This window comes from Gallus gallus, chromosome 20, assembly GCF_016699485.2.
Source record: "Gallus gallus isolate bGalGal1 chromosome 20, bGalGal1.mat.broiler.GRCg7b, whole genome shotgun sequence".
NCBI lineage: Eukaryota > Metazoa > Chordata > Aves > Galliformes > Phasianidae > Gallus > Gallus gallus.
The window spans coordinates 14,053,680-14,081,331 of NC_052551.1; the positions used below are offsets into that span (position 1 = coordinate 14,053,680).

At 47.1% G+C, this 27,652-nt stretch overlaps 1 protein-coding gene and 2 long non-coding RNA genes across 8 annotated transcripts; 2 read left to right on the plus strand and 1 right to left on the minus strand.

Annotated features, from left to right (window-relative positions):
- The first annotated feature begins 18 nt into the window (after positions 1-18).
- Positions 19-3,030, plus strand: LOC124417326. Of its 2 annotated transcripts, XR_006931891.1 has the most exons (3): positions 19-109; positions 2,476-2,656; positions 2,873-3,030. It is a non-coding gene; the product is annotated as an uncharacterized LOC124417326 (long non-coding RNA). The 2 variants fall into 2 exon arrangements; XR_006931892.1 differs by having other exon boundaries at positions 19-2,656.
- On the minus strand, positions 2,007-5,919 carry LOC121107307. Its single transcript, XR_005841181.2, has 2 exons — positions 5,778-5,919; positions 2,007-5,599 (listed from the first exon to the last, which is right to left on the minus strand). It is a non-coding gene; the product is annotated as an uncharacterized LOC121107307 (long non-coding RNA).
- Positions 5,920-6,398: 479 nt separating this feature from the next.
- Positions 6,399-24,027, plus strand: TMEM189 (transmembrane protein 189). 5 transcript variants are annotated; one of them, XM_046902777.1, is made up of 7 exons: positions 6,553-6,665; positions 9,460-9,579; positions 12,336-12,450; positions 19,568-19,659; positions 20,702-20,846; positions 21,428-21,640; positions 22,862-24,027. In XM_046902777.1, exons 3-7 carry the CDS (start codon positions 12,336-12,338, stop codon positions 22,981-22,983), a joined length of 687 nt encoding a protein of 228 aa, XP_046758733.1. In that variant the 5' UTR covers positions 6,553-6,665; positions 9,460-9,579; the 3' UTR covers positions 22,984-24,027. The 5 variants fall into 5 exon arrangements, with proteins under 5 accessions (NP_001192029.1, XP_040506554.1, XP_046758733.1 ...); NM_001396558.1 differs by lacking the exons at positions 6,553-6,665; positions 9,460-9,579 and adding exons at positions 10,369-10,438; positions 12,098-12,229; NM_001205100.2 differs by lacking the exon at positions 12,336-12,450 and having other exon boundaries at positions 6,399-6,665.
- The last annotated feature ends 3,625 nt before the right edge of the window (positions 24,028-27,652 follow it).

Genomic DNA, 27,652 nt, shown 5'->3' on the forward strand with positions numbered 1-27,652 from the left:
AGGGAATCTGCGCTCTGAAGCCAGAGGGGACCGTGTTTAAAGGCATTCCTGAAAGAGAGTGAGATACGTGCTCAGAACCATGGAATCCAGGCATTTTCAGAATCACGGGGTAAGTTTGGGAAGGAAGACGGAATCTCGATGTCCGTTTTAATTAAAGACACCCACCTTGGGAATCAAACTTTATTTTCACTCTCTTACTCCCACATTTACCTGTCTACAAGCTGGTGATTCATCCTCAGAATAAAGGACATTAATTTAAAACAAAACATATAATTAAAGGAAGTAGGAGTGTCCTTCGCCTCAGTAAAGAAGACCCAGCACTGCAGGGAAAATGACACTGCCTCTTAGAATAATGTGAAGCAATCCTGCGGTGTGGGAAATATGGTAACGTTAAGCCAGAGGAACAGGTATTGCATTATACGATTCAAACAGTCAACTGTTCATAATGTTCAAACCTCAGAACTTTGAAAAGGGGAAGAATTCAGAAATATGTCAGTGGATCACTGGATCTTTCTTGTATTTTTATGTTTACATTTCCTTTGCACATTTCAAGAGGGTTTTGCTTTCCATAACAAAAGTACCCCAGCAGGTTTTTGGGCTTCAAATATTTCTAGTTCTGTCTTTATCTCCAAGTTAATCTTTGGTGAATGCATCGGAGATTAAATTGGAGCTGGGCCTGGCCAGAGGTCTGGGTCTGGAGGTTGGAGCCCATACCTTCATAAATACAAACATCTGTGTTGGGTGCAAATACTGACAAGTCTCAGTGAGCCAGGGCTTGTTCTCCTGGCTGTTTTCTCTGTTGCGCTGTGTCCTTATCCTGAGTTCTGATCTGGCGGTTGCATCCAGCAGCTGCCCTAACTGGCCCTTGCAACTGAACTCTTGAAATTCAGCCTCATGTGCTTCCTACCTCCAAACATCTCAGGAACCCATAAGGAGAAGGTCTCCTGCCACGGCCACCTGCTGCAATGGCTCTGGTGTTTCTTGGCATGATCCTGACAGGTCTCCAACGTCTTGCCACAGCCATTGGCTGAACCAGGGCCCTGCAACCCATCAGTTACATTTCTTGGGCATTTTTTTAAAGATATTCTCAGAGACCTGAATTTGCCCTCTCCAAATTTCTGCCCTATTCTCTGCTGCTCAGCATCCGAAAGCTGTGCTCCCACCCAGGCTGATCTTCCCTAACAAAACAAAATGTCTGCGCAATTGTCATGTGAAATAGATTATATCAGAGATGGTGTGGCCCACACCTCCTTTTCCAGGCCAGTGCTGAGTAATCCCATAGTCACTGGGATCACACGTCAGCTGGAGTGGTAATTGAGGTTGGATGCCCAGCTGGTCCCCTCCTTCCCTGCTCCCCCCTCACCTCCCTGCTCTGCTGGGATCTCTTTAAACTTCCTCCAGCTCACCTCAAATCCCAGCATCCACTCTCATGGAGCTCTCAGCTTCTCATGGGAACCTTGTTGGCGAGACTAACCACTTATCCAAAGCCCTAACATTCAGCAAGCAGGTTTTGAGCTAACTCTGGTCTCTTTTAAATTGTTTCTGCACTTGTCATAACAAATGCATGGCCAGAAATGGGGCTTTTGAAATGGAAAGGGGCGTAGAGCAAAGCTTGCAGCACAGAGTTGGGTGGAGGTCTTGGCACACCGAGCTCCATCCCTGTCAGTGCCACGGCTCGGCCTGGCCTGGCCTGGCCTGGCCTGATGTACAGAGGCTGCAAACTGTCCTGGAAAGTCTTCTCCATAGAGAGATAGGAAAAGAGATGTGGGTGTTCCTGGTGAAGGGATCACCCGATGAAAAACTCAGGAGCAGCAGCAATTGGTTCCTTTACAGTTCTCCTGGCAGCAAATTTCAGCAGAAAGGCAGCGTTTCTCTGAAAAGCGCCTTCTTTCTGGTGATTTCATGATTTAATTTTTCAGCTGGGGGAGGAGATAGCATTATTCACAAATTACTTAGTGAGAACATCTACATTCCCTAGGGAAAAAAAAAAATCTGATGCAATAAAATCCAGATTCCTCTTTATTCATGTGTGAAAGAAGATAGATAGTGGAGGGGTAAGACAAGAATGTGGGAAGGGGGAAAAAGTGGAGGGAAGAATCTCATCTTCACCACTCTTTTCTGTCATGAATTAAATTCTGCTCTACATTTTCCCTTTTACACTGTAGAAAGACACAGCTTTCCAGCTGCAGGCTCAGACCTATGATAAGACGTTGCAGAGACACATTATTCCTGAAAATTGTCTTCTTTTCCAGGATTTCCAGCAGGCTCTCCAATTCCCACACTGCAGGTCTATAGCAGCTGTCCTGGAAGGACACTAGCTTTAGGGAGATGCTATTAATGTAATGGTCACAGATCAAACACTGAAGATTTTGTAAGAAAATCTGTGGGCTGAGGGTTTGTACTCTAGAAAAAGGCTGTCTATAATTTTAGATGCCTCTTGCTGAAGACTCGTCTTGCATGTTGTTTGCCTTGCAGTATCTCCTGGCAGATCAGTGAGATCAGAGGTGCATCATGCTAAACGCTGTGTGGACACAGCCCCTCACTGCAGCCCAATGCAAAGCATGGAGAGGCAGAAGAGGGGCAAAGATTAAAGAAGATAATGCCAGAAGTCAACAGTTGCATCACTGAACAAGGTGCTGCTGGTAGTGTGCTGGAGGTGAGTTGGAGAGGAGAATGAGAGCAGTGGTGTCCGTGCATGTGGGCAGGCTGGGGGAGCACAGGGCTGCTATGGGAGACCTTGGGGTGAGATGTGGCCTTGCCTGAAAGTTTGACGTAAGTGGAGCAATGTTGCAATGAAGACTGTGAAAAAGAGAAGTAAAATTGAAATCTATTTCTGAACACTCTGTGTGCTCTGTTTTCTCCTTGTTCCCAGTCCCAGGTCCCTCTTCATACAGCCGTGCACCTTACACCAGCACCAACTCGTAAGTTGTACCTGGCAGAGGCTCGATTCCGACCTGTTGCTTTCCACGTGCTGTTCTCCACTGCTAAAAATAAATAAATAATAAAAGACACAGTGTTCATGAAATGTCAGGCAGGACAGAGTGAGGTTGGCAGGCACAGTGCGTCAACTCAGAGAGAGATTGGCTCTCCTTCCACCTCTCCCAGCTCTTAGACCAGACTCAAGACTTTGCCTCATTTTAACATTTAATAATAATAATAATAATAATAATAATAAACCAAACAAAAACAAACAAACAAAAAACCAAAAAGCTATTGCCACACTATTTCCTCTCTTAAACTGCAGTCGTGATACTCTGCATTACAGTCCCCTGTGTCAGGGACCTCCCATGTGAGTTGCAGGCCGTCTCCTGGCCTCCTTGGGTTCTTTTGTTACAGAGTGGAGTCCTCCCCCTCCCAGAGGGCTCCCTCACCCCTCATTCCCTTGTGACATGGGGATGCTCGGGTGTTTGTTGGTTGTCTGCTGATTTTCTCCTCACCTCTGACCTAGCACGCTTGGCCTTTGCAGTGCCAGGTTGCTCAATCCCCACTTTATCTCCATGTTGCTCTTTGCCCTACCCAGTGCTGTAGAAGCAACACCTGGAGATGGCACCCCTGCCTGCAGCCGGTGGGGACTGTGTGAGCAAAATACCTTCCCCTGCTGCATGGAAAATTTTCCAGAGTGAATTGGAGGTCAGAGCAAATTTAAGTGGAGCAATGTTGCAATGAGGGCTACAAAAGAAAGAAAAGGAGAGTGTCTGAGTGCACACAAATGCCAGTGGAAAAGCAGAAGCTGTAGGCTCCAGCCCCATGTTGCAAAGTGCACGTTGAAGCCATCTGACCAGGAAGATGTGGGCTTTATTTCTGAGCAGTTTTATAGTAGCCCGTTGAAAAACAGACAGAGAAGTTGCTGTCCACTAGCTTTCCAGAAGTTCTTCATAGTCATCTGACATTTCCTACATAACTGTATCTCCTTGCTTGATGAGTTTGTTACAGGACAGGTGTTCTTTTTTTTTTCTGGAGTGTCTGCACTTTGAAAAAAAGGGTTGGGAGAACAGAAATCTGACCCTTTTAAGGAACTCTGACAAGTGCCAGGAGTTCCCAGGAACAGACTGGTGGTTACCGATTTCAGAAATTTCTGAACAAGAAGAACTCTTCAGTGGTCCTGAAGCTGGGGCCAGATAGCTGGAACTTAGTGCTGCGTACTGCCAGGGACAGCAGAAACCAAAGGCAATCTTAGGGAGGTTGGCAGGAGAATGGGCCATGGTGAAGAATTACAAGATTCTTCATTAAAAACTTTAAAGGCTGCATGCTAGGCTTTACAATTACTTTTTATTCAGCTGCTCTCATCCTGCGTTGAGCACCATGGGAAGCAGTTAGGACATGTTGGTGGTGAGCACTGGCATGTGAGAACAGCTCCCGGGTCTGTGTCATCTGGCAGCTGGCTGCGATGGCCTGGGCACCAGGTGGGATAGCCACAGCGTGCCGTCCTCCCCACATGTCGCTTCTGGTCCCCGTCATCTCCCTATCTCTGTGTGCATGGCTTTGGAAGTAGCCCTAGGAGTGGCTGTTCCAGCCCTCCCACCCACTGACACTTTCCCATGCCAGAGAGAGTCCAGCGAAGGAACTGCAGCCAGCTTCTGCTTCTTGCCTTGCGGATCAGGAAGAATTGCACAAGAATGGGTAACAGGCGAGAGGAGCGAGTCTGACTTCTGGATGTTCTGATCTATGAGCCTTGTGCAGTGCTGCACGAAGGAGTTGGCGTAGCACAGGCCTGTGTTCAAAAGCGTCTCTGAATCCTTCTGTAGGCTGCAGTCGGGTGCAGATGGGGAAGGGGAAGTGCGTAGAGAAGAGGCAAAAAGGTTGTTGTGTCACCACAGGGCAGTGTGGCAGCAGGACCTCTGGGTGCTACATGTATTGAAATCATTGCCATCCCATGGAAGTCATTGGCATCCCGTAACCACAGCGGAGGGGAGAGTCACTTCTATCCCTGCTGCTCCCCAGCGCACTGGTGAGGGGAAATAAATAAATAAATAAAAAGGAAGCAGATAATGACGCTTATGAAGAATGCGTAAAGCCATGCTGTTGAGGTGGCGTCTGTCACAACCAGGAGGCCAACAGCCGCGGCGCCCCGCTGCCCTTCCGCGCCAACGCCGCCAGGCGGTGCTACGGGCGGCTCAGGCCGTGCCCGGGCTCGTGGCGCCACCTGCCGGCAGCGCCGGGACCTCGGCGGGCGCAGCCCCTCCGCGCGGCGCGACGCCAACTTTTCATAGAGCGGAGCTAATTTGAGCATACGATTCCACTTAGTTAATTAACTTGTGATCCTCCGAGCAGGAGGGCAGGCTCCGGAAGACACACTGCATGCCTTTAGCTGGCATCAGAAGCGTGGTAATCTCGGCACACTGGTACGTAGAGCCATTCCCGAGCGGTTGGGTTTGTAGGGCCTGTGCAGTTCCGGGCTCGGTGCAGAGGGCGCTTCCAGCTCCCTGGAGGAGGCTCAGATGCCCCGAAGGGACAGAACAGCGTTTTCCACGGAGGTGTGATTTGCTGTCGCAGCCTCAGGTCCGGGCTTGCTTTCCCATCGCTTCGTCCATCCCGTGCTGTGTCGTGTGCAAACACACCACCTTCGAAGTCAACAAACCTCTCTTCAGCATTTCATCCCCTGCAAATGAATTGTTTAAATTGAATCTACTCAGTCATTTGTATCACTTCTAATTTCAGTGCTATTTTACTTGACCTTGAAAAAAATTTATAACAGAATTAACAGATGCTAATCATATTGGTCGGGGCTCTTTCCCGTAGCATTTTCTGTGCTGGAGCGACCGTTTGCTGGGGACCACCTTTTAGCGGAGGCCGTTAAGGAGCGCGGGTGCGTCACCACACGAAGGGCTGCGGGAAACCGACGGTCCCGGCACGGCTGCGGCCGCGGCCGCCGCGGGGAACGAAGGGACTTCCAGAAGCGCAGCGCGCAGAGGCGCCGCCAGGGAGCGGGCGATCCCCGGCCGGGAACGGGCGGAGCGGGGATTGCGGGGCGGTGCCGCTACGCGCGGGCGCTGTCACCGCGTGGCGGTCTGCCCGTCGCAGCCCTGCTGCCCCGACCCGGCTCTGCGGCGCGGACGGAGCCCACGTGGGGGCGCGGCGAGGGTCTGCGCGGCCGGCGGGCCCGGCTGGGCCTTGGGGCGGCAGGAAGTAGCGCGGCCGGACACGACGACGTGAGGACACGGGGACGGCGGCACCGCCGCGCCGCGCCGCGCGCTCCCGTCGCCAGATGTGCCCGCGGGACGCTTCCAGATGCGTCCCCGCCCCTCCCGCCACGCCATTGGCCACGCCGCGCCGAGCGCCTCTTCCCATTGGCCCGGAGGTCGCGCGGCGGAGGGGGCGTGCCCAGCCGCGCCCGCCGTCCCCGCCCCTCCCCGCCCCTCCGCCCTCCGCCCTCCCCCCCCACCCCGCGGCCCGGCCCCATTTCCCGATGCTGCCGCGGGCCGCAGCGCTGCCGCCGGGCGCCTCGGCGGGCCCTGGGCGCCCCTCGCCGTCGCCCATCGGTACAGAGGAGGAGCAGCCGCCGCCCCGGGGCCCGGAGCCGCGCGGCCGTGCCATGGAGAGCCTCCCGCCGCGGGAGGAGGCGGCGGGGCCGGCCGGCGAGGCCTCGGAAGAGCCCGAGAGCGGCAGCCGGCGCTGGGGAGCGCAGCACGCCGGGGCCCGCGAGTTGGCCGAGCTCTACTCGCCAGGTGGGGGCGGCGGGGCCGGCGGCGGCTCCTCGGGACGGGGCGGGTGGGGGCTCTGCGGGGCGCCGCTCCGCTCGGGGCACCTCCGGGACGGACCGGGCCCACGCGCGGCGCTGAGCGGCGCGGCCCCGCCCGGCGTCGGCTCGGGCAGCCCCGCTCTCAGCGCGCCGAGCCGCACCGCGCCGGTTGGAGGCGGCCGGGCGCTGGGGCTCAGTGCGGTGCGGCGCCTCCGCCCGGGCGGGGCTGCGGGACGGCGCTGCGCTGCCGATGCCTTCGGGGTATTGTATTGAGCGATGGTCGCTCCTCGCTGTGCGCGATGCTGCTCTGTAGGGCTCGGTGGTGCCGAGTTCGGTCCCGCTCTGTTTGGTGCCGCGATCCGTGCACGGAGAATCGGCGGCGTTCGTAGAGCACGTTGAGCCCGAGCTCGGACGTCGGGGAGCTGTCGGCATGAAGCAAAACTGCTTTCTATGCTGCTGAGCTGCGCTTCTGCTCCTGGGGAGGCTTCCAACCGGAATCTGCCCAGATGAGCTCTCCGGAAAAACCTTTCCGTCCAGAAGCAGATACGTGAGTTTGCTCGCTAAGTGGGCTGCCGAGCAGAGCTTCCGTACAGCGGTGCTTGGTGACCTGCCTCGAGGTGCGCAGCCCCTCAGCAAGGTGGGCAGGGAGGGCAGGCTGAGGTTTTGCTCCTCTCATTTTCTCTAGTCTTGCTGTTTGTCAGAGGTCAATGAAGCGACAGCAGCGTGCGGTTCTTTGCAGCTCGCAGTGTGAGCAGCACGAGACATTCCTTTGGTTCACAGTGACTTCCCGTGGAGGTGAAGGCTCACAAGGAGCAGATGTGTCACAGCACTCCATGCTGTGTGCTCCCAGTTTCCAGCAGCTCAGCATGGCATCCAGGGCCCTAAATGGAGATGCAGGTGTTACTGCTTGCATAGAACCAAGTAATGGTAACAAAAAAAAAAAAAAAGGCACTCATGGGTCTGTCGGTGTTCTGTACTGTTTGGGGCACATCTGTGCTGCTTACATCTTGTGTCAGTCACCTCAGCGTGTCAGGGAAGAAGAAGCTGTTGGAGGTGATCGATTGCTGTGCTTTGCAGAAAAACAGTTAACAACTTTGTGTTCCCTGTGCTCTCACTTACATGGAAAAGGTTTTCCTCCAAATCTAGCTTGCTCTCCTTATCTGCAGACAGGTGCTCCTGGGAGGTCTGCACAGCACTGTGTGTCTATCTGGCAGTAGTGCAGCAGTTGCAGTAATGTTTTAGATGTGCAGATTTCTCCTGTCATTACATCAATAAGAGAGAAGCAGCATCAGAATGTGTTTTGGCATAAGCACGCGATGCCGGACTACTGAATTCTTAATGACACGAGGTACAGCTGTGCAGAGTGAATGTGGCTCTCCCATACTTCCTCAGTTTCTTTAAGTAAATCCCTATCTTTCCATGTGCATTGAAACATGAGTGCTTTACAAACACAAGCTCTTGGCACTGGCTTCCTGTCCTTCAGCTGCTTGCTCTCCTGATCTGCCCAGCACTGGACCTGGGGGTCTGTAGGGCAGCCCTGGGATCCCACGCTCAGAGTGGCAGCAGCATTTGCACAGGCTGAGCCCATGGAGCTCCCTGGTAGGGAGCCTGGTGCTTCCCTGCAGGTTGCTAATTGATCCATGAGGACCTACCCATTTAGGCCCTCTAATCAGGGTGTGGCTTTCTTAAACAGGAAGTGAGTGTTAATTAACTCTTACTTTTGTTACTCCAGGGATCTCTTTATAGAATCTCCCAAGTTGTTATCTGGTGCTATATTGAAATACACTTGTTCTTTGTGTCTTAATTTACTGTTAGGGTTGCGGCAGCGGTGCTGGGCCTGGAGGAGGTGGGGGAGGAGGTGGGGGTGACCCGGCTGGGTCAGGGTTGCAGCCCAGATCTGCCTCTGGCAATTACGTATTAAAGTTTCTGATGCCTTAATCCACATAGTCTCGCTTTGAGCGTTGCCTTCCTCAGCATCAGTGCCCTGTGAGAATCTAGCAGTGATTAGCAGCAGAAAGCCTCTCAACCTACATGTAAAGAAGGTTACTGTAACCTGATGTGTGGGGGGCGGCTTTTTTCTTTGCTGTTGAGGTTACTGTAGAGGCATTAAGTAGTACAGGTAGGTACAAGAGAGAATTTATGTCCACGTTTCTCTTTCCTCGTTCCACCTCTTGCTGTACCAGGGTGGCTGGGAGGTTATGGCTTTCTGCTTGGGAGCAGGAAGGCGAAGCGAAGGCTGCAGCATTTATGGGTTAAATAAATGAGCACCAGAAACATACTTACAATGTTCAGAAAGCAATTCTGGGGCCACCAGCAAGCAGGATGGTGCTTTTTTCCCATTTACAAGGTGTGAGCCTGTGAGGGTTACGGCTCTTAAGGTGACTTAACTGTGGGGCATCTGAGGCCAGACGTTTGTTCCCAGATCCAGCTGTACCTGCAGCAGTGAATATTGAGTGCTGTGCAGATTTGAAAAAAGACAAGATGTGAGGAAGTAAAAAGGCATTCCCATGGGGAAGAGGTAAACAAGGCAGTATGAGCTGATGTCCGGTTTGTGTCTGTTACTTTGGGCACGGGCAAGGAAGGGGTCAGCAGTGGCTCAGGGGAGAGGAACGTCACTTCACGAGATATGCGTGCCTCCATGAATAATAAGTTTCTGTTTCACTTTCCTGTCAGACAGATGGGGCAGACATCTGGGCGGCAGAATAGTCTATATTATTTCAGACTTCTTTTTGTACTCTTGGATAAAAGTAAAATGTTTTTTTTTCTTTCTTTTCCAACAGGAAAAAGACTACAGGAGTGGATCTCTGTCATCTTATGCTTCTCTCTGATCTGTTTCAATTTTTACAATCTTCTCTTCTACTTGCGACTTGAACACACGCCCTCCATTATTGTTGGGATATGTAAGTAAGAAGTGTTCTCTGACAAAAACAAGGCAAGACTGTCTCTTGTAGTGCTGGAAACATGTGCAGTCCTTTACTCTTGAATTGTTACTAGGAAGGGAGAAAAATGGCACATGTGTAATTGCCTTAGTGACTCTGAAACTGATACCATCTGCAAAAGCTGCAGATTGACTGACCTTGTTTGCCTCCGCTTTCATATCTTTGCCTTGGATGTGCAGGAGTATTTAAGTTTGCTGCATCTTGGCAGTATGGAGCTGGTCTTTCTTGAGTGACCCTTCAAATGTGGTGTGAGTTGTAAGTGCTTAGCTTGCAATGAACAGAGGGTTTTGGTGTGAAATGTTGCTGTTCGTTGGCTCTTGGCTGGTGGGTAGATCCATGATTGCTTTGCTTTTGTCTTGAGTTGAAAAGATTGGAAGTCAGCTCTGCGGTGCTTCTCTTTGGTTATTTTCTGGTAAACTTCTAATTTGTTATGAGGGAAGGAGGAGAAGAGTAGTTAGGCATTGCACTGCACTTGTATACTGCTGGTGCATAACCAAAGCTCTATTAATTCCTGGTTGGGGGTGTATGGTGTTTACATGATTTTTTGAGTTGTGTCATTGAAAAGATGGTTCGATCTGTATAAGCTAGTGTATGGGAACTGTTGAGTCCCAGCCTGAACCACTGATTGATCACCTGGGAAAGGACCGGTCAGCCCTGGGAGCACAGGTGAAGGCAGTTCAGCTGTGTGACCAGAAGGGGTGGAGCCTGGCTGCACCTCTCTTAGACCTCATTGAAGGGCTGACTGCCAATGGGGAAGGGTTTCTCATTGGAGATCCCTTCCTTGTGGAGTCTTTCCTGTGAGATGAGATCTCTGAGGCAGGTGAGCACCTTTACTTTTCTTTTGGAATACCATCCTGTCATCCTATCTGTGCTGGTCCCTTTGCTGTTACGCTCCTGGATCACCCTTCCACTGCCTTTATCTTTCTGATTGTAACAGCTGGTTACAGGTGTTTGGCTTCTGTGCTTTATAGTGAAAGCAGTATTTTTAATAAACTGTGAGGTGTTTTATGTTTTAGAAGAATGATATCTGTCCATCACAGTTGTGTATTACCATCGATTAAAAAAAAAAAAGAAAACAGCAAACTCAATAATAGGTGATATTATTATTATTATTATTATTATTAGCAGTCTGTAAACCATTGACTGCACTGTGAATTTTTGCAGCAGTGCCTGCTGTCTGCTGGGAGGTTGCTGTCTTTCCCTTGGATAGCAGCATCCTCCCACTGGGGGTTGTACCAGCTCCCTTCCTGCTCTTTGCCTACAGGGCAGCAGCACTGAGAGGAGCGAGGAGGAACTGCTCCACCGCGATGAGAGCAGATACAGGAGGGAATGGGGAATGATTGCCAACCTGCAGGGCAATCTGTTTGCAACTGGCTTTCATCTCAAAATTAATATTGATAAAAGCTTAAGTTCTCTGATATCCTGGTTACCGGTTTCACTGATAAAGCAGCCAATTCACTGATAATGTTATTTAAGTAGTAGTGAATGATTAAAGCAACAGAATCTGGATTCTGTGCAAATAAAGTAGTGTGGAAATTACTGATAGCATGCATAAAAAGGAATGCAATAAAATAATAAGTACCACACGTTATCTTGCTTTTGCTGTCAATACGTTATTTGTTCAGGTAAGGTATGGGTAGTGTCTGATTGACAGCAATAATTAGTTTTTGTTAAGTTTGGTAAAAAAAACCATCTGCCTGAATGTGCTGTTTCCTGAGTACCACATGCAGTACAACAGGTGAGAGAAGGGAAGGTGGTCACAAACCTTGTCTAACGTGTCCCTGTCCAAAGCTTTCCTGACACTTAGATTAGAATATTGACCTTTGACTTGAGCTCGCAGAACAAATGTTCTGCTAATAAAGACATTTGAACTTGCTCTGCACTGAGTTCACATCAGGTCTTTGTACTGAAAGTTACAGCGGGGGGAGAAACCCCAAAGCAGAAGGTGATCCCATGGGCTGGACTCGATACGCTGCCTGGGCCATCAGGAAGGGTTGTCGGATGCCTGTGTGCTGTTCTGTAAATACTTCCTTTCTTTAAATAAAACAAACAAAGCAAGGAGTGGTTTGAACCTTCTACATCATTTTACCTGGCTCAGGCTCTATGCCTACAATTAAAGGCTGTGCTATAGCCTTTTGCTTCTTAATGCCTTCAAAAGCACGCAACTGCAACATTGGTTACACTGTGAATAACTTAATCTAGAGATTGGTGGGTCAGAAGGTCTGATCCTCCTCCCACTGGCTGCCCTGTGCTGGGAGCAGGCAGGCTGCTTGGGGTGCTCGCAGCGCGCTGTGAATCGCCATGCTGCTGGGTGTGAGAAAGCAGGCAGGAACATCATGATGCGATTCCAGAACAGCTTTTGGAGCAGGCCGTTCAGTGCTGACTAAAGCCTGTCGTGAAGAACAGGGGGAGGAACCCATGTGACTGCCTTGTGTTACATGCTGCTTTAGCTGACGTGGGACTGCTCCCTTCTCCGCAGGGTCAGAAGAAGAGCGTAGGCAGAGGATGGATGTCTTTTCTTGTCTGTCAAATCCAGTTGTGCTGTGTTCTGAACATCTTCACCTGCTGATGAGCTACGAAAGTTATCCTCTTTGTGCAGGCTGGCAGTTGTGTAGGTTTGGGTTCAGTATTATTTACACACGTGTGCACAGATGACCTCCGGTAGGAGGTTAGGAAGGCTGGCTGCAAAGGAGGGTTTAATATTCCCTTTTTTCCAGATGCAGCTGAACTGCTCCCCTGCAATGGGACATCTCTGTAGTGGAACGGCCTTGGCCACTTCACTGAAGCTGAATAATTCCAGGGGACGAGGCTGGCTTATGTGTTATTTGTGTGGTAAGCAGAGGAGCCTACCAAAACAAATGAGATTAAGCTTGAAAGCTCTTATGCCTTCAGACAAGTTTGTGTTGTATAGCACTATTCAGTGTACGTGGGATATATCTATAGGCACTGTATTAATGCCAACCAGATACAGTGCCTCTTTGCAGCATGGATTGCAAAAGTTGCAGTATGGATCTTGGTTCTTTTTTTCCCCCTCCTCGTGCATTTCTATAGGGTTTTGAAGCCTTTTTTGTTGAATTGGTTGACTTGAATTTTATCTGCAGTTGTGTTACGTTCTTACTGCATAGCCTCAAATTAGTTACATTTGCATCACCTGTTTGTATGCATAAAAGTGCCCCACATATGCTGATATCTTTAGGAACATCTTGTGAGGTGGCACAACATAAAATTAGGTCTTGTTGACTTGAGGGATTGATTGATGGGGAGTTAATTTTTTGAGACCTGTTAATGTGTATTCCTATTTAGATGTGCACCAGCCAGAGGCAGCATGCAGAGAGAAATCACCCAGTTCATTTTCAAGCTAGAAACCATTATCTTCCAGGCTTTAGTAGCTGTGCTGCAAGGCATGCCTTGGTCAGCGGCACCGCAGAGCCCAGTAATGAGGGTGTGATGTATGAAAGCTCCGGTATGCATTGCAGCAAAACCACTCTGATGCCAGAGGCACACTGTGAAGTGGGCTGTTTTGCATGTGTGTCAGCTGCTTCAGTTCCTGCTGCCTTACAGCCAGAGGCAGTACCTTCTGGTGTAATTCAGTTGTGTTTTGGATTTACTTTGTATGTTAAGTGAGTTACTGCGTCGAATTTTGATTAAAAATGTCTTTGAAATTAGAGCATGGAAATCTCCATTAGCAAAGGAAAGTTCTCCTTTGAGTGCTGGCCCCAATAAGCCACACCTGCATGTCACTGCCTCTGCAGTGACTGCATGCAGCTGTTCTACGTCCTAAATTTTATTCTCTTTTGAAGACACTGTACTTCCTGCTGCACTGATACAACCTACCTGCCTTACTTCTTGCATTAACACACCGTGCTGCATACAGCTGCTGCTCAAAGTGGATCGTTGTGGCAGCTCTGGTTCCTTCCTGCTGTAGAGGACCCTGGGGGCTGTGGAGGTGCAGTGGCAGGCATAGCTGCTGGCTATGCTCTGGTGGCTGCTTGTGATACCAGCTGTGTGTGCTTGGATTAAGAGATGAGCTCCCATGTATGGAGCTGCTCTCTGGCAGGACAGCTGTGGGTGATCCCTTCAGGGCAGGCTGAGCCTGTCCCCTGCCCGATGGTGCTGGCAGCAGGGGGATGCTGGTGGCATGGCTCCAGCTGTGCTTCCCTGTTTGTTTGTGTGCTCAGTGGACATGCTATTGCTCTTTGTCATCAGTGATGACTGAGAGACAAGGAAGGCTCTGCTACCTGTGTTGTCAGGGGCTTGCTTAAAGTTGCAGCAGACTTTGGCTAGAGGATTTAACAGCGTGCGTCTCAGTGCCCTGATTCACCCATAATGGTGCCTCTTTCACTTCAGAACACCCAGCAGTGCTGGAGGGCTGCCCTCATAGAGAAATACCCTAATTGTTGTGTTTCTGAAAATGTATTACTAAAGAAGTACCCACAATGGTACTTCTTGTTTAAGAACCTGAGGCTTAGGCAAGACTGGCAGAGTTTTGCTGTTTAAACATGCCAGGTGTTCCACAAACTCTCTATCAGCTGGAGAAATAGTAGGAGTAGCTTACTTAGCAGCAACATGCTGAGATTGAAGACATTAAAATAAAATTTTGCAGTTCCTGTCAAGTTTATTGTGGGTAGTGATCCTCAGCCAAGGCATGCCTTTATGAGATGAACGTTTGCCTTAGGTTCTGCAGATGCTTGCCTCCGGGACAGATAGCATCCTGATTCCATGGGGATCTCCCTCTCCTGGTATCTTCTGGCAGTGTCACAAGCTGCATGGTTTGTGCTGTAGAGATATAAAATCCAGACCCGTCTTTTATTTCGTGTCTCAGCTATTCTCTGCTTGCTTGCACTGTAAGCTCTTCTGACTTTCTCAGTTGGACCTCACCAGAATGATTAACTCTTCTCTTCCTGCTCTTAAGCTGTTGTGCTTTATACCTGCTCAGGGGTTGTGTTCTTAGTGTTGCAGCTTGCTGTAGCATCACAGCCCTGCCTGCTCTGAGCTACAAATGACTGCACCAAAGCAAAGCTGCTGAGTGTGGGATGCAGATGACTGAGTCATTTTATTTTTATAAGCATATGAGCAACAAACAACTGATACCTCAGTATTTTGATTTCTGAACAGTGCAAAGTTTCTCTTGTGATGTTGGCCAAACTTCCCTGCCCCTTAGTGCTGTAACACAGTCCTTACAGTCACTGATTAAGAATGATGTTATATAATGGTATCAATCAAGTAAAACTTTTTTGCAAAAAACACGCAGACTAGCTCTGTCTGTTGCAGGCTGTGCCTGAAACATGCAGCTCTGACTTCCTTCTGCTGGTGTCTGGGAGCTGCTGGGCTGCAGGAAGTTGTACGTGTCTTTCTTAGAAGAGAAGGCTTTAGGCGTAGTCTGTGACATCCCCCTCTGGTACTTGAGGAGCAGTGAGAGCTCTACTGTGGCCTTGGCTCCTGCATATTGCTTGGTGTCCCAACAGACCTCAACAGGCACAGAACAGCTGTGACTCAACCACTGCATGTGTCAGCATGCTGCCAGCCCTTGCCCTGTGCCCAGGAGTAACGTGGTGCCCTGTGTGTTCCCTGGCACGTCCCTGGCGCCAGTGAGCGCTTCCTTCCTCAGCAGTGCCCCGCGGCTGTCTGCCAAGGGTCACAGCTGGGAGAGAACAGCCGCTCCCACAGTCTGACGTATCTGTCATGCTCCCTTAGTCTGAAATGAAGTGCACCTTCATTGGCTCCTGATTCAGCAGTCTGCTTGCACAGCACAAAATTCCTGCTGCTTTGAGCTCACTTGTGAACGGCAGCACCGTATCTCCCTGTGGTCTCAGCATGTTTACTCCCTCCTTAGATGCAAACCTGAGTTAGACTCGGCAGTGGGAGTAAAGAATTAAATGTGTACAGAGCAGTATTTCCCTAATGCTTTACAGGACTGTCTTCTAACAGTGTGTAAACCTGCTGACTGCAGCCCATACGTGTACACTGCTGTAGTACCCTGCATTTCTGACCTTACAGTTAATTCTTAACTAATGCTCCGGGCTGTTGGGCTGTCCTACCTTGCCCTCCCAGCCTTGATGACAGAGCAACAAGATCAATTCCACAAGAGGGAGGTAACTGAACACCCGTGCCTTGGTTTTCCCAAGGCACACCTTGGTTTTTTATAACTGGGGACAATGCCAAGTGTATGAAAACATTGAGATTAACTCATTGGTGTCTGATATGCCTTCTGAGCCTGCAGGCAGGATGCAAGTGTCACTGTGGTACTGTTTCTTTTCATACAACTCTTCATACTCGGTTTCTGCACTACAGTTGAGTTGCACCTTATGGCAGTTAGATTTTTTCAAGCTGCCATAGTGTAATTCACTGCTTCAGACACCCTTCATTCTTTCCTTTCAGCTTTCTACCATTTGGCATCAGTATAACATATGAGCTGTCAGTTGAGTGCTCAGTGTTTTGCCTCTGTTTCAGCTGTTCTTCCTGCTGTTATTGCATACTCTGAGAATGCAGTGTGCTGGAGGCACTGGGGAGTTAATAGAGTGATTACCTCAGCGAGAATGGTGTTCACTTGTTGTAAAGCAAAGTGTTGTTTGGATATCTTCCCCACACATCAAGGCCGTTTGCTCTTTCAGTTGCTGGATGCAGATCCCAAAGACACTGTGCTGCTCATGTCTCACTGTAGCTTTCATAGAATTGCTAAGGGTGGAAAAGACCCACAGGATCACCCAGTCCAACCATTTGCCCATCACCAATGGTTCCTGCTAAACCACGTCCCTCAATGCAACATTCAAATGCTCTTTGAACACCACCAGGATCAGTGACTCCACCACCTCTCTGAGCAGCCCATTCCAGTGCCTGACCACCCTTTCAGAGAAGTAGTATTTCCTGATGTCCAGCCTGAACCTTCCCTGGCACAGCTTGAAGCCATTCCCTCTAGTCCTTTCATGTTTGGTCTGAAATAAAACAAGCATACAGAACTTAGTGCTCATGAAGGGCGGGCTCTAGGTAGTGCAAAAAGATGGTACATAAATACAGGGCAGGTGGTTTTTCTTTTAAGAAGTTAGGCCACTTGGGTTGAATCCAGGTGGATTCAGTAGCAGGAGTCTATACTGTGGAAAGAAAGCATTTTGGTGAAGTAGGTGCTGCATTATCCTGATCTTGTTTTCTCCCTTTTTGTAATGAGATGGAGGGGGACAAACAGAATGTAGAGGTGAAGGATAAGCTCAGCGAAATGTAACCACAAGAAGGCTGTATGTGAAATACACTGTGCTGTGTGTACCGGAGGAAAGTGCTGTGCCCCGAAACTTAAGAGCACTTGATCAATAGTAACAGAACAATCTGGTCCTCCTTCATGTTCTAAAAAGCGAAAACCTGTTCTTTAGCAATCCTGCTTGTGTGAAAAGAACTACATAAAATGGACTCTTGAGGCAGCTGACCAAATTGCCCTGGTTGGGGGGTAAGAAGATCAGGTGAGGTCCAGGTCGGGGCTGGTGTAAGTTGTATGGCTTATAGGGAGATGCACATTGGTTGTTTTTAATTCCTGGTGTGTCTCCTGCCAGCCTGTGTTGCTGATGCCTTGAGTTTGTGAGAGGTAGAGGAGTAACAGGATGGCTTGGAGCTAAAGCAAGAGGAACCGGTATACCAATGCTTATAACTTTTGATTTGGATTACAGGTGAGTTGGAATTGCCTTGCCTAAGTTCTTGCCAGGCAGAAGTGTACCTGCCTGCCACAGAAAGCTTTGCTCTGTGATGGAGAAGCCGTGCTTGAGGGAGGTTTTCAGACAGAAACAAATGCTGGCTAGTGGAGGAGAAAGCCAGGAGTTCTGCTGTCTTCCCAGACCTCTGAAGAGGGGTTGATAATGCAGTCAGAGCACAAATAAGTCTGCTGCATTATGGATGATTTCACAACTCTGCTGTTTCTTCTGCAAAGGCTGTTACAGTGGGCAATTTCATCAAATCATAGAACCACAGAATGGCCTGGGTTGAAAAAGACCGTCAAGCCTCAACCCCCCTACTATGTGCAGGGTCGTCAACCACTAGACCAGGATGCCCAGGCAAACTGATTTCTCTAACATCAGTAGGGGAAACTGAAGAGCTGTGTTCCAGCCTCTCTGCCCTGGCCCTGTGGCTGCTTTGGTGTGGGCAGGCAGGCAGTTATAGGCTCCTTCCTGAGCTCCCAGACATGACAGGAGTAACTGACTGTGCCTTGTGCTCTGAGCATCAAATGAGAGGAGGGGATTGCTAACTTAGATGCTTTGCAACACGTGCTGTGAGCACTCCATCTTTGTATTTCTGTTGCTGTGACTCATTTAACAGCAGGCTGCAGGTTCTGTATTATAGCACCTCAACTAGCGTGAACTTCTTGTGTGATTCTTGAGGGATTTGTGCTGAGATCAGGCTGTGTTCCCAAGTACAGGAGTAGTGCAGTGGCCGTTCAGAAATCCACATAGTGCTTCTGCTTAACCAGAGCTGCAGGTAAGAGGTGCATTCTGCCTTTTTTCCTGTCAGAGCTTTAATGCTCCACGGAGAACCAGCAGGTGTGCTTGCATGCACGGAGCAGTCAGTCTCAGAATAATTGAGCAGGCAGAGCTCTCTGCAGTGTGTATTAACCTGAAAGGACAACATTGCAGTCTAAAAGAACTCTGATTCTTAATCTGGTTTATTCTTCAAATCTGGATTCGATTCAGACAGTTCATCTGGTCAATCTCTATAACAAACCGCTCAGAGCAAGGCATGCAGGCTACAACTGGTACCTCTGGATGTCTGTGCTCTTTGATAGGCAGCATCTGACTATCTTAAATCCCTTGAGTACGCAGGTCCTGAGGCAGTGTTCCTCCTCTGTGCTGTGCTGCTACAGCCATATTGCTGTGTGTTATATTCCCCCAGCCTCCAACAAGGACAGTTTCCAAAGTGTCAAGGTCCTGGCAGTAGCACTTATGCAGAAGGGCATCTCGGGCTGTGTTGGGAGACTTTATTTCTCAAGGGCCTAGGAACCTGGGAGTAGGATTTCTTCTACCGATGCAGAACAGTTGGGTGTCTGTGAACACCATGTGACAGATCTGCGACTGACTGCAAAACATACTGCTGTTCTGATCAAATTACATTTCTTATATCCTTACTTTTAAGTGCCAGGATTGCCCTGAAACTAGAATAGTAGGTACAAGATTATCCAGAGAAGGCAGGCAAAACTGTGACTATATATGCAGGAACTGAAAATTACCTTCACTTGGTCACAGTTTTAAAAATCTTGCCATTGGCATCTAGAAAAATCCTATTGTAGCAAACTGTGTTTAATGGTGTACCTGAGGTAGTGTGGAAGTATGACGGGTGTAGGCTGTCCCTAAAAGGGAGTCATGCAGAGCCCCTGCCTGAAGCACTGCAGGTGATAAAGTCACAGAGTTGTTTGACATTCTGATCTTATTTAGTCAGCAGTCTTCCTATGCCATGGAGTGATTTCTTAATTGGTGCTTACATGGAATCTTGTAGTTCTGTGTTCCTAGCCTGCAGTTACGGGGGACCAAGGGAAAGAGGAAGGGTCTGCTGTTAGTAGCATTTTTGGAGTAGCTGTAGCAGTTACAATTTTAGCAAGTAATCTCTTAAACACTGCGAATGAAGAAAGGTGGGTAGATCCAGGGAGGTGCATTTGAAAATGATCAAAATGACATGGTTTAGATTCATTAATCTTTGTGTGCCAGCAATTGCAAAGATTAACAAGCTCTTCTCTAGAAGGTGGTCAGACACAAATCTCAGTGTTCATAGTGAAAAACTGTCCACGTGATGCCTCATTAACCATTGTTCCTCGTTACCATTGGCCTTAGATGTATTCAGGTTGGGTAGATCTCATGTGGCTGTAAACACATGATTTAGAAGTAGATAAGCAAATAAACCTGTGAAACAAGTAGACAGTGTGGATTTATCAGTAAAAAAAATGATTTTTACATCTCTAACTGTATGTCTCTCTCAATTCAAGTTGCAGGAGTAATTACAGCAGACTTTCTGTCAGGATTATTTCACTGGGGAGCAGACACCTGGGGGTCTGTGGAGCTACCCATCGTTGGCAAGGTTTGAGATTCTTATCCTTAAACTGGGAAAAATTAATGAAATCCTATTCTGAAACACTTCCAGCGTTCTCAGCTGTGTTGGACAGGTACCTTTCTTGCAGCTTGTAGGCATAACCAACGCCTCTGCTTTGTACTCTCCTCTTCTTAGCGGCACAGTGTATTGCTGGTGGGTGCTCCAAGCACCATGTTTACATGTGGTCCTGGTGACACTGTTACATTTTATCACCCTGATTAGCTCTGCACACAGTTCTGCAGTACCAGTGTTCACAAGCCTTCCCAAGTGGCAGTGAAATAGCTTGTGGCACACAAGTGCAGAGACCTGACTAGACTTGTATAGAGCTTCCAAAAGGTGGAAGTGCAGGATTTCCCTGCCCTGCTTCACCAGGAGTCCTGGTCCCACAGCTGAATCTTCAGCAGTTCTATAGAAAACATGGAGAAGCTCTAGTAAAAGGTTTTTCTACTTCTTGGTGCCCCTGGCTGCTGTTGTAAATGATGTATTATGCACACAGCTACAAATGCTGGGTGCTTAGAGAAAGTGTACTGACATAATAAACAGTAATCTGCTTTTTAAAATAGACTTCTTCATAACTGCTGTTAATTATTACTCACAGCCTAATATTAGGACATCTTTAAAAAAAAAATGTGCATATGGAATATTCCTTGCAGTTATTCAGAAATAAGACTTAACTTCATCAGCTCAGTGAAGTTAAGCCCATTGATTTTTGAACTTAATTTTGTTTGCCTTCAACAGATTTAGTAGTGCTTAACTGCCTGAACCTGTGGAACACAGGGGGGAAAAAAAGCTCTGCAGGAAACTGCACTACAAACAGAAGAGCTCACAATGATCAGGATGGCGCTGCATGAACTATACGTGATGTGTGTGTAGGAGCCAAATAACTATCCTTGTTTCACTGCCTCTCTCTTACTTAGTACATTTACACTCTCTCTTCTCTGAGACTGTATATTTAGATGCCATTTCTGGTGTAGCTTTTTTTCTTTCCGTGATAAACCTTGGGACGCATTTTCCCTATTTGTTTTCTCAGGCTTTCATCAGACCCTTTAGAGAACATCATATTGACCCTACAGCAATTACCAGGCATGATTTCATAGAGACCAACGGAGACAACTGCTTCATGACGTTGGTCCCATTGGCAAACATGGCATACAAATTTGTTTCCTTTTCCCCAGGTAAGCTGTTAGCCATAACTTACGTGGATTTGGCATTTTTGTTGATGAGGATAGAAGAAATCAATGAATGTGAGATGACAAGTAATTGCTGTTGGAAACACAGTCCTCCCTAGAGGAGGAGGGGAGGGAAACTTTCTTGAAGGGGAAGCAAACGTTTTCTCTATGCCAACAACAAATCTCTGAGGAGTCTTCTAAGGAAGTATTAGAAGTAAACTTCCCCTGCAAGAGGAAAACAAGCTACACAAGAAAACTCTTTGCTCTAAATCATATAAAAATGCTTCATCTGTGTATAGAAGTACTTTGAATGCTAGACAAGCAAGAATTAAAGATGTTTAATTTTATAGATAAAAATTCAGGGTTTAACTTCCTGTTTACTGCAATTTGGCAGATGCTGACACATCCCAGTCTTTCTTGTGACATACAGAAGCTATTTATAGCTTATTTGCTCGTATGACACTTGCTGAAGCAACTTTTTTGAGGCCCTTGTTATTTCGTGCAGTTCCAGTCAGGTCTGGCTGAGCAAGACCACACTTTCCTAGTAGAAATATACCTTTTTATGAAAAACAAATCTTGTTTTGCAGAAGCATTGTATGAAACGTGTCCTTGGGAGTGCTATGTCTTTGCCCTTATCATCTTCATAACCATGACGAACCAGATTCACAAGTGGTCTCACACATATTTTGGTCTTCCACGCTGGGTCATCTTTCTACAGGACTGGCATGTTATCCTGCCTCGGAAACATCACAGGATTCACCACGTGTCTCCACATGAGACATACTTCTGCATTACAACTGGTACTGTCATCTGGTTCACACTGCAGAGTGTTGGGTTTGGTTTTTTTTTTGGTTGTCTCGTATAATTCCCATGGCAAGATGTAATTTAGTGACAGTCTATTAAATACAGAAAAAGGCATGATGAGGCTGAATGTGCTTTAAGTTTTGGTAAGATAGGAAGGCCTAAAATTACTATATAATACATTGCAATAGAAGCCCATTGAAGTTGCCTCTTTGTGCACTCTACAGTCAGTTATTTGTCAGCTTCAAAATACAGAATCAGAAAAGTAAGTTAGCTAATGTACTAATTAACACCCAGAAAGTAAGATGAAGCCTTTCTGAATTCATTGTGAGGCCTATTAAACCTGTATGACTTCAGCCTCATAATCTCTATGATATTCCTACTACGCACTTAAACTATCCTAAATTTGCAAGCTAGGAAAGATACATTAAACTTTTGTTGCATTATGCCATTTACGGACATTTTTACGTAAGTACAAGGAGCCTGTCCCGTATTAACCTGTTAAAGCCTTCCTGGTGACTTGGAAGCAGAAGTGAGGTTAGCTGAGTGTGTGCTTTTGGGTGCATGCTGCTAGCAGTGCTGTCCTTTTAATCCAGGAAGTGTCCACCTTTTCTCTTGTTAAGTGCAGCATGGTGCTACAACAAGGCTTCCCCACCACAGCCTTTATTAGCAATCAGTTAAGCAAACTTAAATGTATTATGCATTCCCTGGGTGTCAATAAAAGCACTTTAAAAGGGAACGTTGATATTGGCACTATCAAAGCTTGAGATTGTTAGGAAAAACTTTTACTTCAATTCTTAGCGTTGTTTAGGTTCCAAACTGAGATCTCAGTTCTTCTAGAAAGTGTAAGTAGTAGCATTCATAATGCATTTCAGTATCGTGCTATGTGTGTTTATTGTCCTGTATGAACTAATGCAAAACACAGGGAAAGAGCCATGCTGGCTTTTGGTCATGGGGAAACTAACCTAGAGGGGAAAGAGCTGAAATTGGTGGGTGTCATTTGTTTGAATGTCGACGCTGAATATAGAGTGCTGCAAATACAAACATATTGCTTTTAACACAGATCAGTTAAACTTGGTGACCTCTTTCTGACAGCTTTGCAGTGACTGTAGTCCACCTCTTAGCACTATACTTTTCCTTTGTGTTTAAATTAAGGAATATCACTAAATACTACAATACTTTGGGTGCTGTGATAAACGTTTTTTTTTCTTTCCACTTAGGTTGGCTGAACTATCCGTTAGAGAAGATCAGATTCTGGAGGTGTTTGGAGAACATGATCCAAGGACTAACTGGGGAGAAGCCAAGAGCAGATGACATGAAATGGGCTCAGAAAATTAAATAACTTCTGCCAGCTGTCTGCAGTCCTTAACTTTGTTGCCAATTTTTTGTTTTTAAAGAAGCCATCAGCCAAATTCAAGACCTGCAAAGAAATAACAGACTCTAAAGCACAAACTAAGAAGTGCTAACAGACTGTAATTTAAAGAACTAATTCTTAAAACAATACTTGAAGATGATTACTCTTACTGAGCACCTTTTGTTTAGCCATGTCGCTTACATCCTAGAAAGTACTTCATCACTGTATTTTGTAAAGCTGTCAGGCAAGCCAGAAGGCAGGACAGTTACTTCATTGGTACGTGGTGGCTTTGTGAACGTGTTGTATCAACATTATTTGACACTTCAAAAATAGCTTGTTGCCTGAGACCTCTGGGGGAACGGTGACAGCAGTTTGTCACTTCATGTTTGAGTCCAAATAACACTGCATGAAAACAGTGTGTCAGTACTGGAAGCCTATAAAATCATCACTGTTCAATGCACTCTTTGTTTGGTAAACTTGCAGCTCCATCTTTGCTATCGTGTTAAATCTAACTGATGTAATGTGGAACAGAATTTTGAGAATCCCACTCCACCGGTGGGTCATGAATCCTTAAGTGTCTTCAGTTTCCCTTAACATAAAATTGTTCTACTCTCTACATGGAATTGGGCAAACCATTTCTGTATAAGCCTTCAGTTGTACCTTAACAACTGCCTGAGGAGAGGGAGGGCACAGCACATGTTTGCATTCATTTGTGTGGAGTGCTCACTGGTGAGCCTTCTATTAAGTGTTTCCTACCCTGACAATAAATGTTTGAAATAGGTATAGCATTGGGCACACTGCACATAGCTGTATTCAAGAGCTCAAGGTATCAAACTTATAATGTTAGAAGGGAAACGTCAATGACTGATGTTTTGTTCATATTTTTTTTTTAAGGTGCTTGCTTGTTTCTGTAAATAATATAAGGCCTTAATCTCTTCTGGTGTAACGGAATAATATTTTAATGTGATGTTTGAATGTATATAATATATTTATAACAGAGAAATTGGATAATACTAATCACATTTGTTATGACTTGTTGCTTTTCTTCATTCATACACTCTTAGCATTTAGTCCAGACTTGATCACTTGGTTGCAAAATGCAGTTCCAAGTACCTGAGTATTTTGCAGCCTGTTGAGCCTTGTTTAGGTTGAAGTGGTTGCTTGTTCTTCAGCTTTGTTAGGAGCTCAACACTACATTATGCCAGACTTCAGCACCTTTCCAGAAGTGCAATTAACTGCAATGGCATTGGATGCTAAGGATAAGATTGGGGAAAAAAATTTCCCTTAGCACAATATTAAGTATTTACATCCAACAGGCACTGAATTGAGTGAATGTGGTTTGCTTCTTGTTTAATTCTCTTCTAAATGAAAACTTACTGAAGGTCAAACCGAAGATTCTCTTCACTAGTTGTAAATTGTATTGACTTTGTACTGTGCACTTTCCTGAAGTGCATGGTAAGGGGCTTTTAAGTCATAGGTTCAGACTGACCTTGATCTCACCGTGTGTGTAAGCTTTTAAGTACCAATTTTCAGTGTTGGACGACACAGTAAAGGGTTGGGACTTGGCAATTCTCCTTCAGTAGTGAGAATGGATGAATGCTGAAGACTGAATTGGCTTCTACGAATAAAGTCACAGTTGGTACTATAGGTACCAGTTGCTTAATATACTTAAATGATTCAGACCTTTAAGGACAACATTTTACTATTATGTGAAATTGTCCTCTCAAATTGTTATAGTTAATGCTGGGATCTCCATGTAGCTTTGGCAGTAAAGAATACTTTGGTGAGCATTTAGTTGAAACTGAGGAAGAGGGAGGACTACTCTTTTTATACTGCTATTGAGGAAAACAACTGTATGATTCTGTGTTGCCCTTGTTGAAAAGGGCAGCTCTCACCCTAGGTCTCCAACACCATCCTTGGTGAAGACGGCCATGCCCAGGAATGTGCAGTGCTGGGGCAGCAACCAGAGTCTGCCAGCTTGGTATGGGGAGGTTGTTACAGGCTGTCAAGCTCTTTGTTAATTAATGATGTTTCTCTCCAATCCAGGTATTTATGAAGCTTGATTCTGTGCTGTATCTGTTGGGTCAAAGTAGTTCCTAGAACACATAGCGATAAAACTAGTTCTAATTTCCAGGTACTGACTGTTGTATGTCACAGACTGATATGCGAATATAAATTTTTGTGGGAAGAATGGTAGCTTCCCCTACTGGGCAAGTTGGTGTGACCTTCATTGCTTTGAATCAGTTCAATTAGATCCAGTAATATTCACAAGTCGTGGCTAAAACTTATTTTAAATTTCTTTGGTGTAACAGGTGTGACAGAAGTTGAACTAAAACGTGATGAATACTGCTGTGGTGGGGATGCAAACAATCGTGTGTCCAGAACAAAGAACGCTTCTCCCTCTTCTCCCCTTCCAGTGTGCAAGTTCCTACAGTTCTAGGAGTGTAGAGTACAAAGCTGTGAGTACAAAGAGCAGTAATAGTTACCTCTCACATCACAAAAATCTAAATTCATGTCTCCTTCTGTCCTGAGGCTCCCATAATTCATATTCTAACAGCTTTGTAGTCCTCGGTTTTCTCTCTCTCCTGTCCTACTCCCTTCCCTTCCCAGCTCGCTGGAGTTGAGTAAAGCAGTGTCCTTAGCAGAGTGTTAATGCATGCTGACTTGGTTCTGGTCTTTCTGCTGGATTCCAGGAGCTCCTTCACATTTTTAAAGCAGTGGTTTGCTTCTGTCAAATCCACGTGGTGATTCTGGAGCAAAAAGCTACGTGGATCCTTCACAACAGATGTAAATCTGGCTTAAGATGAATTTGCCTTAAGTTGATTAGGAACAGATTAGAGCTAAAATAGAACCAGCCCCTCTTAAACTCTAGTGAGGGCCTGTGCTTCAGTGTGACTGACACCTGCAGAAGCCACTTGGTTTCACTCTGTCATTTCTCAAGAAGATGCAGATGGCTCTCTGCTCCCTGGGGCTCCAGAGCAGCAGCCAGGCTGATGGCCTCCCTGGCTTTGTGGCTGTCCCCCCATGCTGCTCATGGCACTGCAAGGACCAAACAGGAGCCGATTCCTCATTTTTGCATCTCTAGTGCTACAGTGCAACCCTAGCAGCACAGCTGTTTGAGGCCTTGTCTGCAAGGGGAAGTGTAGCACTCTGTGAAAGAGATGAACATTGCTGCATGGTTTCCTACAGTTCCCAAAAGAGCAGCAGGAGGTGCAGAACAGCCTCTAGAAGCAGCAGCCTGATGAAACGCTGCCTCGATCCCTGCATGGATCGGGCCCAAAGTAGGAGGTTTGGGCTGTCACGAAGTGCTCGTACCTGTTATCCCCTCCCATACCTGGTGCAGAAGGGAGGGGGCTGCAACACTGGCGTTTCACTGAGCACCCACCTTTTCCCAGAACTGCCACAGTTCCAACGGGAGCACCTGGCATCCGCACCCCCAGCTCCAGGTCAGGTTTGCTGAGCAATCGTGCCACCTAGCTTCTGCCCTGTTCACTTCCTCTGCTGCTCTCAGCCGCGTCTGAAATGCAGCGTTAGATTAAATTGTAGTCTGACCAGCAAGACTGATGTTGCTATTTTTAAGGCAGCATCACTGAATAACTGGTAGAAATGGTACCATGGCTGTTTGCTGCTAAAAGCTGTGCACTTCAGAGTTGATATAACAGGATAAGAGTTTGAATGACTGCTGTGAGTTTCTAAATCTTTTACTTCATAATAATTTCTGTGAAATTTCCATGTGATGTCTCAGGACAAAATTTTGGGAATATATAGCGCAAGACAAAGCAGAATTCATTAATTCATTTCCTTCCTGTTTTGTTTTGTTTCTTACTGTACTGACTAGAGAGAGGCAAGGAAAAATGGTACTGATGAAGCACAGCACTCTAGGTCCTCCTGCTGTTGCGTCTCATCTGGCCATGCATTTTCCAGATTCCATATCTGGATAGTCCCAACCTTAAGGAGCTCAGTGGGGACACCCATCTGTGCTGTCTTTCCTGCTACAGAAGGGAGGGCCCAGACCATGTATTCGAGTGCTGCATGCTGCTGCCTGCTCACCTCAGCTGTTGTCACTACAACATCTGCATGGAGCACGCACAGCAGCACAGCACTGTCTGCTTGTGCAGCACAAATTGCTGTTGGTGTTTCACAGCATTGAGAATGGCAGCAAATGAAATGACTGTGTTACATCACTGATATTTTCCATAGCTGAAAATGTAATGGGAAGACGTTTTGGAAGCAAATACATAAACAAAGCCAGACTATTACCAAGTGACTGTGGATAATTTAAGAGCATTAGGAGCTAAATGCTGCTTGTGTTCTGGCTATAATGAACGTGGTTTGGCAGTTATTAATTGCATTGGAGTTTTATAGGATGTTAAATGCTTGAAAGCGTGTCTGTGCTTCAGGCATCCCTGGAGGAGCTAGGGCTCTGTTTTCCCCGAGACAAGGCGGCTGCCGACCTGGGGGGTGCGCAAACAGCTCGGGCACCCCCCGCCAAACAGAAAACGCAGGTAAACTCGTGTATGCCCGCCCGCGCGACGAAGCCTGGGAGGCCTCCCGCGTGCACCACAAAGCTCTCCTCCGCCGCTGCCTCGCCTTTAGCGCGCCCGCCCGCACCGCGAGGCCTAACTTCCCGCGTTGCGTTGACGAGGCGGCAGGGGGT

Coding starts and splice junctions, on each gene's coding strand:
- TMEM189 (XM_040650620.2), top strand. CDS start 6,407: ATGCTGCCGCGGGCCGCAGCGCTGCCGCCGGGCGCCTCGGCGGGCCCT. Junction 6,666..19,567: donor GGCCGAGCTCTACTCGCCAG/GTGGGGGCGGCG, acceptor TCTCAATTCAAG/TTGCAGGAGTAATTACAGCA. Junction 19,660..20,701: donor AGCTACCCATCGTTGGCAAG/GTTTGAGATTCT, acceptor TTGTTTTCTCAG/GCTTTCATCAGACCCTTTAG.